The sequence below is a fragment of the Neoarius graeffei genome, chromosome 2 (assembly GCF_027579695.1).
Source record: "Neoarius graeffei isolate fNeoGra1 chromosome 2, fNeoGra1.pri, whole genome shotgun sequence".
Lineage (NCBI taxonomy): Eukaryota > Metazoa > Chordata > Actinopteri > Siluriformes > Ariidae > Neoarius > Neoarius graeffei.
The window spans coordinates 117,786,873-117,799,070 of NC_083570.1; the positions used below are offsets into that span (position 1 = coordinate 117,786,873).

At 41.6% G+C, this 12,198-nt stretch overlaps 1 protein-coding gene across 1 annotated transcript in view; it reads right to left on the bottom strand.

Annotated features, from left to right (window-relative positions):
- LOC132882168 (NACHT, LRR and PYD domains-containing protein 12-like) overlaps nt 1–12,198 on the bottom strand; it is a 547,173-nt gene that overhangs the window by 16,581 nt on the left and 518,394 nt on the right. Inside the window, exon 18 of the mRNA XM_060915438.1 lies at nt 9,947–10,120. Coding sequence (XP_060771421.1) covers nt 9,947–10,120 — 174 coding nt within the window. The remainder of the gene's footprint in view (nt 1–9,946; nt 10,121–12,198) is intronic.

Sequence of the window (12,198 nt, forward strand, 5' to 3'; positions counted from 1 at the left end):
TTCCCGGAATTTTTTATTAGAGCACGCCTGTCAGGGTCCCGTGGCAGCCTATGAAACTTTCTTCCCGATTTCTGACCTCTCCTGTTGTGGCATTTATATGCCATACAACTCTCCGGCATTGTGGCACGGTAATATTTGAAGATTTGGGTGAAAAAAATAACCAAAAAGTCAGTGTTGGAAAGACGGCGGAAATATGGCGTTTGACCGACAAAATGGCGACTGCTTACAATCTGGAGCGGATGTGACGTCACGTGCAAGATCTCTATAGGCGCACGCTTCTTTAACTGTCTGGTTAGACAGGGACGTGCGCTGGTGAAATAGCATGAAAAATAGTCTCTCCAGACATTGATAACTTTCTTTCATTCCACCCAGATGAAATTTAATGCCACTCTTCGAAAATTACCGAAATTTAATACATTTTAAGACCTTAAAAACCGCATATATAAGACTTTTGAATACTTTTTAAGGATCCGCAGAGACCCTGAGCTTATGAAATCTTTCTCCTACAGTAGCCAGTACTCTTCTAAATGAAGAAATATATAAATACATAATAGTAATTAGAAAAAATATGATTTATGTAACAATAGATAGATGAGCATTGATACATGAATCCATGGGTTTAGAAGCTCAGGTGACAATTCCATATTTCAGTGCAAAATCGCGAGCTTAAACTTGGTCTACACAGACTGTGCACTGAACCCATGCGAGCTCTCTCAGCCTGCTGGCGGATCCGCACGTGACGTCACGAATCTGGCTCCAGACTCCCTTGGGATTTTTCCAGATGTGTTTTATTTTTTTCTGCTGTAGACAGATGGCCTTGTGCAAAATTACCCTTCTGGAGGAGTGTGTAAAGGGACATACTTTCATTAAAAAAACAAACAAAAAAACAACAAAAAAAAACCCACTAAATTGGTCCAGGATATGCACTTTAAGGCCTCGTGGTATTCCTATCACACATGGATTGAATATTTTCAGTGCCAGGATTGTGTTTATTGTGATGCCTGCAGGCACTTTGGCCTTCCAAACACCGAATCAGTTTTCACTTCTGATAGGGGCGATAAAAACTGGAAATAGGCAACGTTCAAAGATGGAGGCTTTGCGTCCCATGCCAAGTCTGAAGCACAAACAAATGCTATGTTGGCCTGGAAAAATTTTGAGATGGAGGCCCACACACAAAACAAGACATATTTGATGACTAAATTGTCACAAGAGCAAACATAACAGATACAGGAAAACTGTGATTCTATTAAAAGTGTAGCTGAAGTTTTACTGTTAACTGCAACACCAAACACAGCACAAAGGGGTCACAGAGAGAGACAGTGGATTCAGGCAACAAGGGAAACTTCCTCACTATATTAGAGGGTCTTAGTAACCACAACACAGCTGCGAAAAAGAAACTGAGGGCTGTTAATGCTAAATATACAAGCCACCAAATCCAAAATGAAATGTTGGACACATTTGCAGAAATAGTGAGCTCCACCATCATCAGTGAGGTCATCAGTGAGGTCAAGGAAAGTCAAGTCTTTGCTCTGATGGCAGATGAAACCAAAGATGTAAAAAAGAGAGAACAAATTTCTCTTCTTCTTCGGTATTACTACAGGGGAGCTGTAAAAGAGCTTTTTGCACTTTGAAGCTGCAGAGCATCTTAATGCTTCAGGGTTGGCGAACAAAATAATACACAACCTTGAAAAATATGGGCTGGAATATAGGGACAATTTGATCGGACAAGCTTACAATGGAGCATCCGTCACGAGCGGCAAGAACTCTGGAGTTCAGGCTCGTGTTAAGAAAGTGGCAAATCAGGTATTTTACTGTATGTACATTGTAATGCCCACTGCCTTAATCTAGTTCTTGTGGACACGGTTAAAGCTATCCCAGAAGGAGAGTGCGTCTCTTCTATTGTGCAAAGACTGTATACATTCACGTCTGGGTCCTATGTTCACACCAAATGGCTCAATACGCAGAAAGAAATGTACAATGGGGCACCAAGGGAGCTACAAAAGTTAAGTGACACACGGTGGGCCTGTCAACACAAGTCTTGTCAAACAATTCTTGATAGACTGCCTGCAATTATCAGCGTTTTAGAAGAAACAGTGGAAGAAAAGAATGGTGATGGGTCAGCTGATGCTTGCCCAAATGGACCTCCAGTTTGTAGGGCGTCTAGTTGTAATGACTGGGCTTTTTGGTGAGGCAAGATGCCTCTTGGATGCCTTGCAGTCTCCTAATCTGGATTTAGTTCAAGCTCTTGTACAGACTCTTCAAGGCTGCAAGGCTGAAACATACTTTGAAGAGCTGTGGAAAGAAGTTCTCCATACAGCTGAACAGTGCAACATCGAGACTGATCCTGCACCCAAAAGAGAGAAAATACTGAGCAAAAGGCTTGATGGACATGCGGTCACGAGTGAGCTCGGTGGGCGTCCTGAGCAAAAGGACAGTTTTCGCACAGGGTTATTTTACCCAGTCCTTGACCATATGCTCAGTGAGATCAACACACTGTTTTCTAAACCCAACTGTCAAGTGATGAGGGGCATTCCGGCGCTGAATCCCACAAACGCTACATTTTGTGATGAAGCAGCTCTACTACCCTTCGCATCCATCTATGGAAGCAATGTTGAAGACAGGAGACATGAGTTACATCAGCTAAAAAGAATCCTGGAGAGGAAACAGGGTATCTGCACATTTTTCAAGTACAAATTTAAAGACTTTTAAGACCTTTTCAAGACCTCTAAATGGAAAAATTAAGACTGTACCATGGCAAAGAAAATTATAAATATGACAACTTGAAACTGTTTTCTGCAATAGTTTTTTTTACTAACTTTAAAAAGAATGCACACAATTGGTGAACAGCAGGGTGCATCAATGGCAACTGTTAGACATGCAAACAGCTGAAGCAAAGTCGTGTGTTCTGGGCCTGCAGAACTACTGTAGCAGCAAGGAGAAGACTGGGGTTTACTGGAGAAAACACCATGAATCATTTCAAAAACGAAAACAATAAACGGCAAGTAGAACCAGCTGAACAACCTTAGCCGGCATTATTTCAATGCCCAAAGATTATCTTTGATGATGTGTGATTTTGTGTCCGACAGCAAAATCAGTCTGAGTGTCGTACAGCATACAGCTGGCTGAGGAAGTTCTCGAGTATCTTCTGCATTATAGCAGGTAACAGCGTAAACCTGTTTATGCAGTCATACAATCATCAGAGCGTTACATTAAACACAGAAAAACAACTGTCACCTTTCATAACCATTATCAATATTAATCAATGTGTTGTAATAACTGTAGACTAATTATCATCAGTGCAATTGTTATATCAATGTTCATTATTCAAAAATAATCATTAATTATTATCTATAATCCATGAATAATTGTTTGTATTACTACTACTACTAATAATAATAATAATAATAAGCTACTTTTTTAATAATTAAAATAATTAACTCATTTATAACATTTTAATAATCACTACTTATTAGCTATATTAATTAATAATTAATAGAGTAGCAATTATAATTCAGTATTCTTAATTACTACTTAATAAGCAGTGATTATCAAAATGTAATTTAATAATAAGTAGTAATTATTATTATTATCAACTACTAAATTACACTAAAATAATAAGTAGTGATTATTAAAATGCTATAAAATTGAGTTATAAGATTGGTTAAAATTATTATTTAAAAAAGTAGTAATTATTATTATTAGTAGTAGTGATACAAACAATTATTCATGGATTATAGATAATTTGTTTTTAATAGTGAACATTGATATAACAATTGAACTGATAATAGTAATAACATTAACAAGTATTACTAGTAGTGTTATTGTTTATTATTAGTAGTAGTACAGTTATTTATATCAGTGTTCACTATTTAAAAAAAAAAAATATCTATAATCCATGAGTATTTGTTTGTATTCTACAAATTACTACTTTTTAATAATTTGTAATAATTTTTAATAACTTAATTTTATAACATTTAATAATCCCTAGTACTTATTAATCACTAATTCATAAGTAGTAATGATTAATAATCAATAATAATTACTACTACTACTAATTATTATTAGTGGTTAATACTATTCTTATTATTATATTAAAAACACTGTTGTAGACGATAAGTAATAAAACAAAAACTTTTTGTACAAATTATTTATATTGTACTATATTTAGAATGATTGTATTTTCTGGAGTTCTTTGTAATTGAGTTTTGAAATAAAGGTTGTTTATATATTTATATTAAACTTAGTGCAATAAACAATGTTAATTATGTAAAAAAAGGATGCTAATCATCATCATTATTATTATTATTTCCTATGAGCCCCATTTTCCACCTGACTCTTGTGCGCATGCGCGAACCCCCCTGCGTTTCACTCCGGAGCGCTTGACCTCTAACACGCGCGCCTCGTGTACGTGAAAAACCAGTTTCCCAGTGGGCGTGTCCCCAGCGCTGCGTTATCGTCTTTAAACACATTTGTGCGATGCAGCGCTTTTTATCGCAAATGATTCTTCTCCTTATTTTGGGGGTGTTTGTCATCCCCCAACCACTTGTAGTTAAACAGACATCTTCCCATAATTATCAACGCTTTCTAGCGCCCGCGTAAGCTACCTGCGTATCTCTCACTCTTCACAACCACCACACCGCACCACACCACACTTCCTCCACCACACCACACTTCCTCCACCGCACCGCACCACACTACACCACACTTCCTCCACCGCACCGCACCGCACTTCCTCCACCGCACCACACCGCACTTCCTCCACCGCACCACACCGCACTTCCTCCACCGCACCACACCGCACTTCCTCCACCGCACCACACCGCACCGCACCACACCGCACTTCCTCCACCGCACCACACCGCACCACACCGCACTTCCTCCACCGCACCACACTTCCTCCACCGCACCGCACCACACTTCCTCCACCGCACCACACTTCCTCCACCGCACCGCACTTCCTCCACCGCACCACACCGCACCACACTTCCTCCACCGCACCGCACTTCCTCCACCGCACCGCACTTCCTCCACCGCACCGCACTTCCTCCACCGCACCGCACCGCACTTCCTCCACCGCACCACACCGCACCACACCGCACTTCCTCCACCGCACCACACTTCCTCCACCGCACCGCACCACACTTCCTCCACCGCACCACACTTCCTCCACCGCACCGCACTTCCTCCACCGCACCACACCGCACCACACTTCCTCCACCGCACCGCACTTCCTCCACCGCACCGCACTTCCTCCACCGCACCGCACTTCCTCCACCGCACCGCACCACACTTCCTCCACCGCACCACACCGCACCACACCACACTTCCTCCACCGCACCGCACCACACTTCCTCCACCGCACCGCACCACACCGCACTTCCTCCACCGCACCACACCGCACCGCACCACACTTCCTCCACCGCACCGCACTTCCTCCACCGCACCACACCGCACTTCCTCCACCGCACCGCACTTCCTCCACCGCACCGCACCTCCTCCACCGCACCGCACTTCCTCCACCGCACCGCACTTCCTCCACCGCACCACACCGCACTTCCTCCACCGCACCACACCGCACTTCCTCCACCGCACCGCACCACACTTCCTCCACCGCACCGCACTACACCACACTTCCTCTACCGCACCACACTACACCACACTTCCTCCACCGCACCGCACCGCACTTCCTCCACCGCACCACACCGCACTTCCTCCACCGCACCGCACCACACCGCACTTCCTCCACCGCACCGCACTTCCTCCACCGCACCGCACCGCACTTCCTCCACCGCACCGCACCGCACTTCCTCCACCGCACCACACCGCACTTCCTCCACCGCACCACACCGCACTTCCTCCACCGCACCACACCGCACTTCCTCCACCGCACCACACCGCACTTCCTCCACCGCACCACACCTCCTCCACCGCACCGCACCACACCACACTTCCTCCAGCAGCCTCCTAACGTTAGCTCTTGATCTACAGAATGCACAGAACCAATGCTGCCCCCAAAAGGTGCGCTGGTCACTTTTAAAATTACAGTTAAAAAAATACCCCAAACCGGATGCAGACATTTCACTCGTTCGGTCCAATATTAAATTTAATACCTCCCTTTCGAAAATTCCAGTCATTCCAAACAATTTAAGACGTTTTTAGGCCTTGAAAACCAAAAGTTGTATTTAAGACTTTTTAAAGGACCCGTGGGAACCCTGGGAAAAGCCACGCAGGCCAAGAAAAACCATCTAGAATAGTTGAACTGACCAAATTCACTGAGCCCCACCATGAGGTTTCATGAGGTCTTTAGATTGTGTAAAATAGCAGTCACCATCCCTGTGAGTGCAGCTGCCTGTGAAAGGAGCTTTTCAGTGCTGAAGCTGATTAAAACTTACTGAAGATCAACTATGGATGATGAAAGACTGAGTCCGAACGAGCCAAGTCCCCTGACATGGAGGAATTTATAAATAGGTTTGCTTTAAGTCACAGCAACCGGAGGATAAAACTTTTGTCAGTTTGTTTGACACAAGTGTCTTCTGTAAAACTCAGTTTGGCTTCAGCAACACAAGAATACAAGTTTGTTTGACAGGAGTGTGTTCTGCAATATTGCGATTTGTAAATATCATTTGTAAATCAGTTTGCTTTGAATCACAGCAACACAAGAATTAAACTTTTGCAGAAAGTGCCTTCTGTTATATATCTATAAGTACCTTCTCTTATTTATTATATATCAGGAAATTTTAATTGTGTGAGCTTCATCACCAATTAAAAAGGCACAATTTTCACAACTGTTTAAGGTTTTTTTTTTTAATCAGCTTAGTAATACAGGTCCTTCTCAAAAAATTAGCATATTGTGATAAAGTTCAATATTTTCCATCAGTTATTTAAGAAAGTGAAAATGTTATATATTATAGACTCATTACACATAAACTAAAATGTTTCAAGCATTTTTCTATTTTAATTTTAATCAGTATGGCATACAGTACAAAAACATTAAAAAAAAAACCATCTCAAAATATTAGAATATTTCGAGTTTGAGTAAAACAGTATGAACACAGTGTATCTCTCGGTCTAGTTCAGTACACACAACCACAATCATGGGGACGACTGCTTACTTGACTGTTGTCCAGAAGATGATCACTGATGCCCTCCACAAGGAGGGTAAGCCACAAAAGGTCATTGCTGAAAAGGGTGGCTGGAAAAGGTGCACAAGCAACAGGGATGGCCGCAGTCTTGAGAGGATTGTCAAGAAAAGTTGATTCAAGAACTTGGGAGAGCTTCACAAGGAGTGGACTGAGGCTGATGTCAGTGTATCAAGACCCATCACGAACAGACATCTTCAAGAAAGGGGATACAACTTTCGCATTCCTAATATCAAGCTACTCCTGAGCCAGAGACAATGTCAGAAGTGTCTTATCTGGGCTAAGGAGAGAAAGAAATGGACTGTTGCTCAGTGGTCCAAAGTCCTCTTTTCAGATGAAAGTACATTTTGCATTTACTTTGGAAATCACGGTTCTAGAGTCTGGAGGAAGAGTGGAGAGCCACAGAATCCAAGGTGTTTGAAGCCCAGTGTGAAGTTTCCACAGTCTGTGATGATTTGGGGTGCCATGTCATCTGCTGGTGTTAGTCCACTGTGTTTTATCAAAGGCAGGGTCAATGCAGCTAGCTATCAGGAGATTTTGGAGCACTTCATGCTTCCATCTGCTGAAAAGCTTTATGGAGATGAAGATTTCATTTTTCAGCACGACCTGGCACCTGCTCACAGTGCCAAAACCACTGGTAAATGGTTTACTGACCATGGTATTACTGTGCTCAATTGGCCTGCCAACTCTCCTGACCTCAAGCCCATAGAGAATCTGTGGGGTATTGTGAAGAGGAAGTTGAGAGACACCAGACCCAACACTGTGGATGAGCTTAAGGCCGCTATCGAAGCATCCTGGGCCTCCATAACACCTCAGCAGTGCCACAGGCTGATTGCCTCCATGCCACGTCGCATTGAAGCAGTCATTTCTGCCAAAGGATTCCCGACCAAATATTGAGTGCATAACTGAACATAATTATTTGAAGGTTGACTTTTTTTGTATTAAAAACACTTTTTTTATTGGTCAGATGAAATATGCTAATTTTTTGAGATAGGGATTTTTGGTTTTCCTTTACTTTTTTGCCAAAATCATCAATATTAAAACAATAAAAGGCTTGAACTACTTCAGTTGTGTGTAATGAATCTAAAATATATTAAAGTCTAATGTTTATGAGTACATTACAGAAAATAATGAACTTTATCACAATATGCTAATTTTTTTAGAAGGACCTGTACATTAAAAATCTTATTATGCAGGTCTTCATGATGTAATTCTACATGGAAGTCACTGCCTGCCCAGATTAATGAGGGAGTGACCAAGAAACACCACGAGACCTACAGCGACTTGCCACACAGAAGAACAACAACAAGAAGAGACCAGTTTATGTGACACCCCTGTGTGAATAATGATCTCAGTCTGGCCACCCCTAGAAAAACTGTCTGGCTCCGCCACTGACGAGTGGGGAGTTAAACTCTCGCAGGTACCAGAGGACCCACCCCCCACTGTAACCCTAACTGTATAGGCGAGAGGCCGAGGGCTATAGAAGCGGAGATCGGCGCCGCCCAATGCACCTTAAGGGCCTGGTTAGTACTGGGACGGGAGACTGCCTGGGAAGACCAGGTCCTGACACGGGAAGGACTCGGACTTTGATTCTAATTAACAGTGTCATTAATAATGATAATACTGAGTGTTATATTTATTTCTCTCATCTGTTGTGTGGGATATTAAACCATCAGCAGCTGAAGCTGAACAGAGAACAGCAGAGTGACCATGAACTTTAATCCGAGAGAGACAGAGAGAGAGAGAGAGAGAGAGAGAGAGAGACTGAATCTCAGATGGGTCTCTACTAGACTTATAGTGCACTACACAGGGACAATAAACTCGTTTCTCCGGCGTCTACATCGTGCATTTAATTAACACTATAGATTTATATTATTGTCGAATCAAGGAACTAAAAGTGTGAATCACGGTGAAAAACAAGCACCATCATGAATTCAAACAAAGATCGGCTAATGTCAAACTTAAAGCGTTCATTTTGAGGAGAATAAACATTCGTGTCTTTTCTAAACCACATTACTGACTGATAATTTATTACCAATTCAAAAATTCCTGAATTATAAAACTGAGTGTAAAATCTTTACATCTCGGGTTCATCAGGTTCGACAGATTTAGGGAGTCAAATTTACAGTAAATAGAAAATGTACATCAGAGTGACATGAAGACAGAGAGCCAGATGTGCTGAGCTTTTTCACTTATCATGAAATTAGTAATAATTCAAGACCGCTTTAGGATCTTAGTAAAAGAACTACGGAGGAAAACTGCATGGGTTTAATACTGCTTGTTCACTGGGCTGCTTCTGTTACACAGATCTGGCAACCCTGTTCATCGCAGATACACAAAGACAGACTGAAAGAAAACTCACCAACACAAACTTTCAACTGTCAGAATATCAAAAAGTCAACAAAAGAATAGTTGATGTGGTTTGCAATTTATTTTCAGTTATTTTCTCTTTTTTCCACCTTTTCACTTTCCGTGTCACTGCTGCTTTGAAACCCTGCTGCTCACACAGAGGGCAGTTAGTTTGAGTCTCAGGTGCAGTTTGTGGGATTCGTTACAGTGTTGTAGTAAATTTCACAGTGAGTTCAGACACATCGCAGTCGGATCAAGTCCCGTTTTGTGCTGCAGCTTCTCACATACGTCCATCTGACCCAAAGACTCTGTGACAAATCAGCAGTGTGCAGTGAACAGAAACAATCTTCCTCCTCAGGACACTGATGATGAAGCTAAAACCTCTGCTTCAGTCTCACTATTAGAGAATGGGTCTTACTGAGGAGCAGGTCATGTGACTCTCAGAGAGATGATCTTACCTCAGTATCTCCAGTTTACAGTGAGGATTCTCCAGTCCAGCACAGAGACGCTTCACTCCTGAGTCTCCCAGATTATTACGGGACAGATCCAGGTCTCTCAGGTGTGAGGGGTTTGATCTCAGAGCTGAACTCAGAGCAGCACAGCCTTCATCTGAGACACCACACTGCCGCAACCTGCAGAGACACAATGACACACACTTCATCAACAGATTTAATACTGACTTTAAAGATGATGAGTGTAGTGGTCTAACAAAGTCAAAACACTTTGGATGCTGTTTAGTTGTTACGCGCTTATCTCCAGAGGTGGACAGTAATGAAGTACATTTACTTGAGTTCTGTACTGAAGTCCACTTTTTGAGTATCTATACTTTAAGTATTTTTTTTTTTGGAAACTTATGACTAACTTCACTACATTTGAAAGACAAATATCGTACTTTTTACTCCACTACATTTCTATCAGGGTCCTCGTTACTCGTTACTATGAAGCGGCTTTGAAAGTGGATGTTTTTTTCTTTTCTAAAACGTGATTGTTTATTCGCAGGTGACACTGAGACAGTCTATCAGTAATCACGAGGGTCACGTCACAGCCGTAGACTGGATAAAATCAAGTTCAGTGATTTCTCCACAGCATTATTTGAACACGATCAGTTGATGGCAGAATGGAAGGAGGCGGTTCTTCTGGAGAATGAATGCACCCATGGCCATACCGAGAACCCATCTTTCAGTTTTCTGAAAGGAATAAAGAGCTGTTTCATTTTAAATGTTTGCTTTGTTTACCTAAAGCGAACCACATCACGGCCTACAAAAACTCGCTGTCCGACCTGCGGAAGCATATTGAGGTCTGTAAGCGTTTTATTCCAAGAGAAAGCTTGCAGTGAAGTTGTCTGTGCTTTTAGAGCTAGCAATAATGTTGCAATAGCTATGCAGTCTGGTTAGTCAAATGACTTTCTATGGATTTTCCCGCCAAGTTGCCGTAGCTTTGTCCACAGCTAATGTTAACTCATAGCTAGTTAACTTGGACACTGTTAGTTAGCATGTAAAAACAGTTATGCTAACATGAATAACGTTAACTTATCTGAAGTCCTTTCAGAAATATGTTTTAGCATAATCTTGCCAAATAAACAGCATGTAGAAATCCTTCTTTTCTAGTAACATTAGTGACCCAATATGATTTCGAGTTTGAAAAGCGTTTGCTAGCATGTCAGGTGGAGCGTCACTGACTATCTAGCTTAACGTTAAACCACCATGATGCACAGCATGGGTTCATTTTGTGAATTCATAAAATAATCCAGTCGGTCGCTTCAGAGGCATGAGGTATAATAAGCGTTGTGACAATAATACAACAGTGTGTTGACAGAAAATGTACTTTTAATACTTAAGTATTTTTAAAAGCAAGTACTTCACTACTTTAACTTAAGTAAAAGTTTGACGGGAGAACTTTCACTTGTATCGGAGTCACATTTGACCAGTGGGATCTGTACTTTGACTCAAGTAATGAAGTTGGGTTCTTTGTCCACCTCTGGAAATTAGTAATAATTCAAGACCACTTTAGGATCTTAGTGAAAGAACTACGGAGGAAAACTGCATGGGTTTAATACTGCTTGTTCACTGGGCTGCTTCTGTTACACAGATCTGGCAACCCTGTTCATCGCAGATACACAAAGACAGACTGAAAGAAAACTGACTAACACAAACTTTCAACTGTCGGAATATCAAAAAGTCAACAAAAGAATAGTTGATGTGCTTTGCAATTTTTTTTCAGTTATTTTCTCTTTTTTCTTTTTTTTTCCCACCTTTTCACTTTCCATGTCGCTGCTGCTTTGAAACCCTGCTGCTCACACAGAGGGCAGTTAGTTTGTGTCTCAGGTGCAGTTTTTTATTTTGGGATTGCAGATTGTAATGCATAAATTCATCAAACCAACAGCATCATCTCTTCTGCATTCCATACATTTTCAGTATTGATGAACTTTATACAGTTTGGGAGAGATTAAGCGTTTACATAAAAGGAGAATAAAGAGAGTGACAGGTAAGTCCAGGAGAGGTTAGAGAAGAGGAGATTAAATAAAATTACAGATTTGAAAGATAAGAAGGGGTTCAACATATATGTGCATCTACAGTAAAGTTAAAGTTGCAGGAACTTTCCATAATCGTTCACGTGACACCTCCACAAAGTCTGGTCGTATGGGTTTTACATATTTGACCCACTTTGTCCATAACTTAATAAACAGAGTTTTCTTGAGACGGAGAAAGTG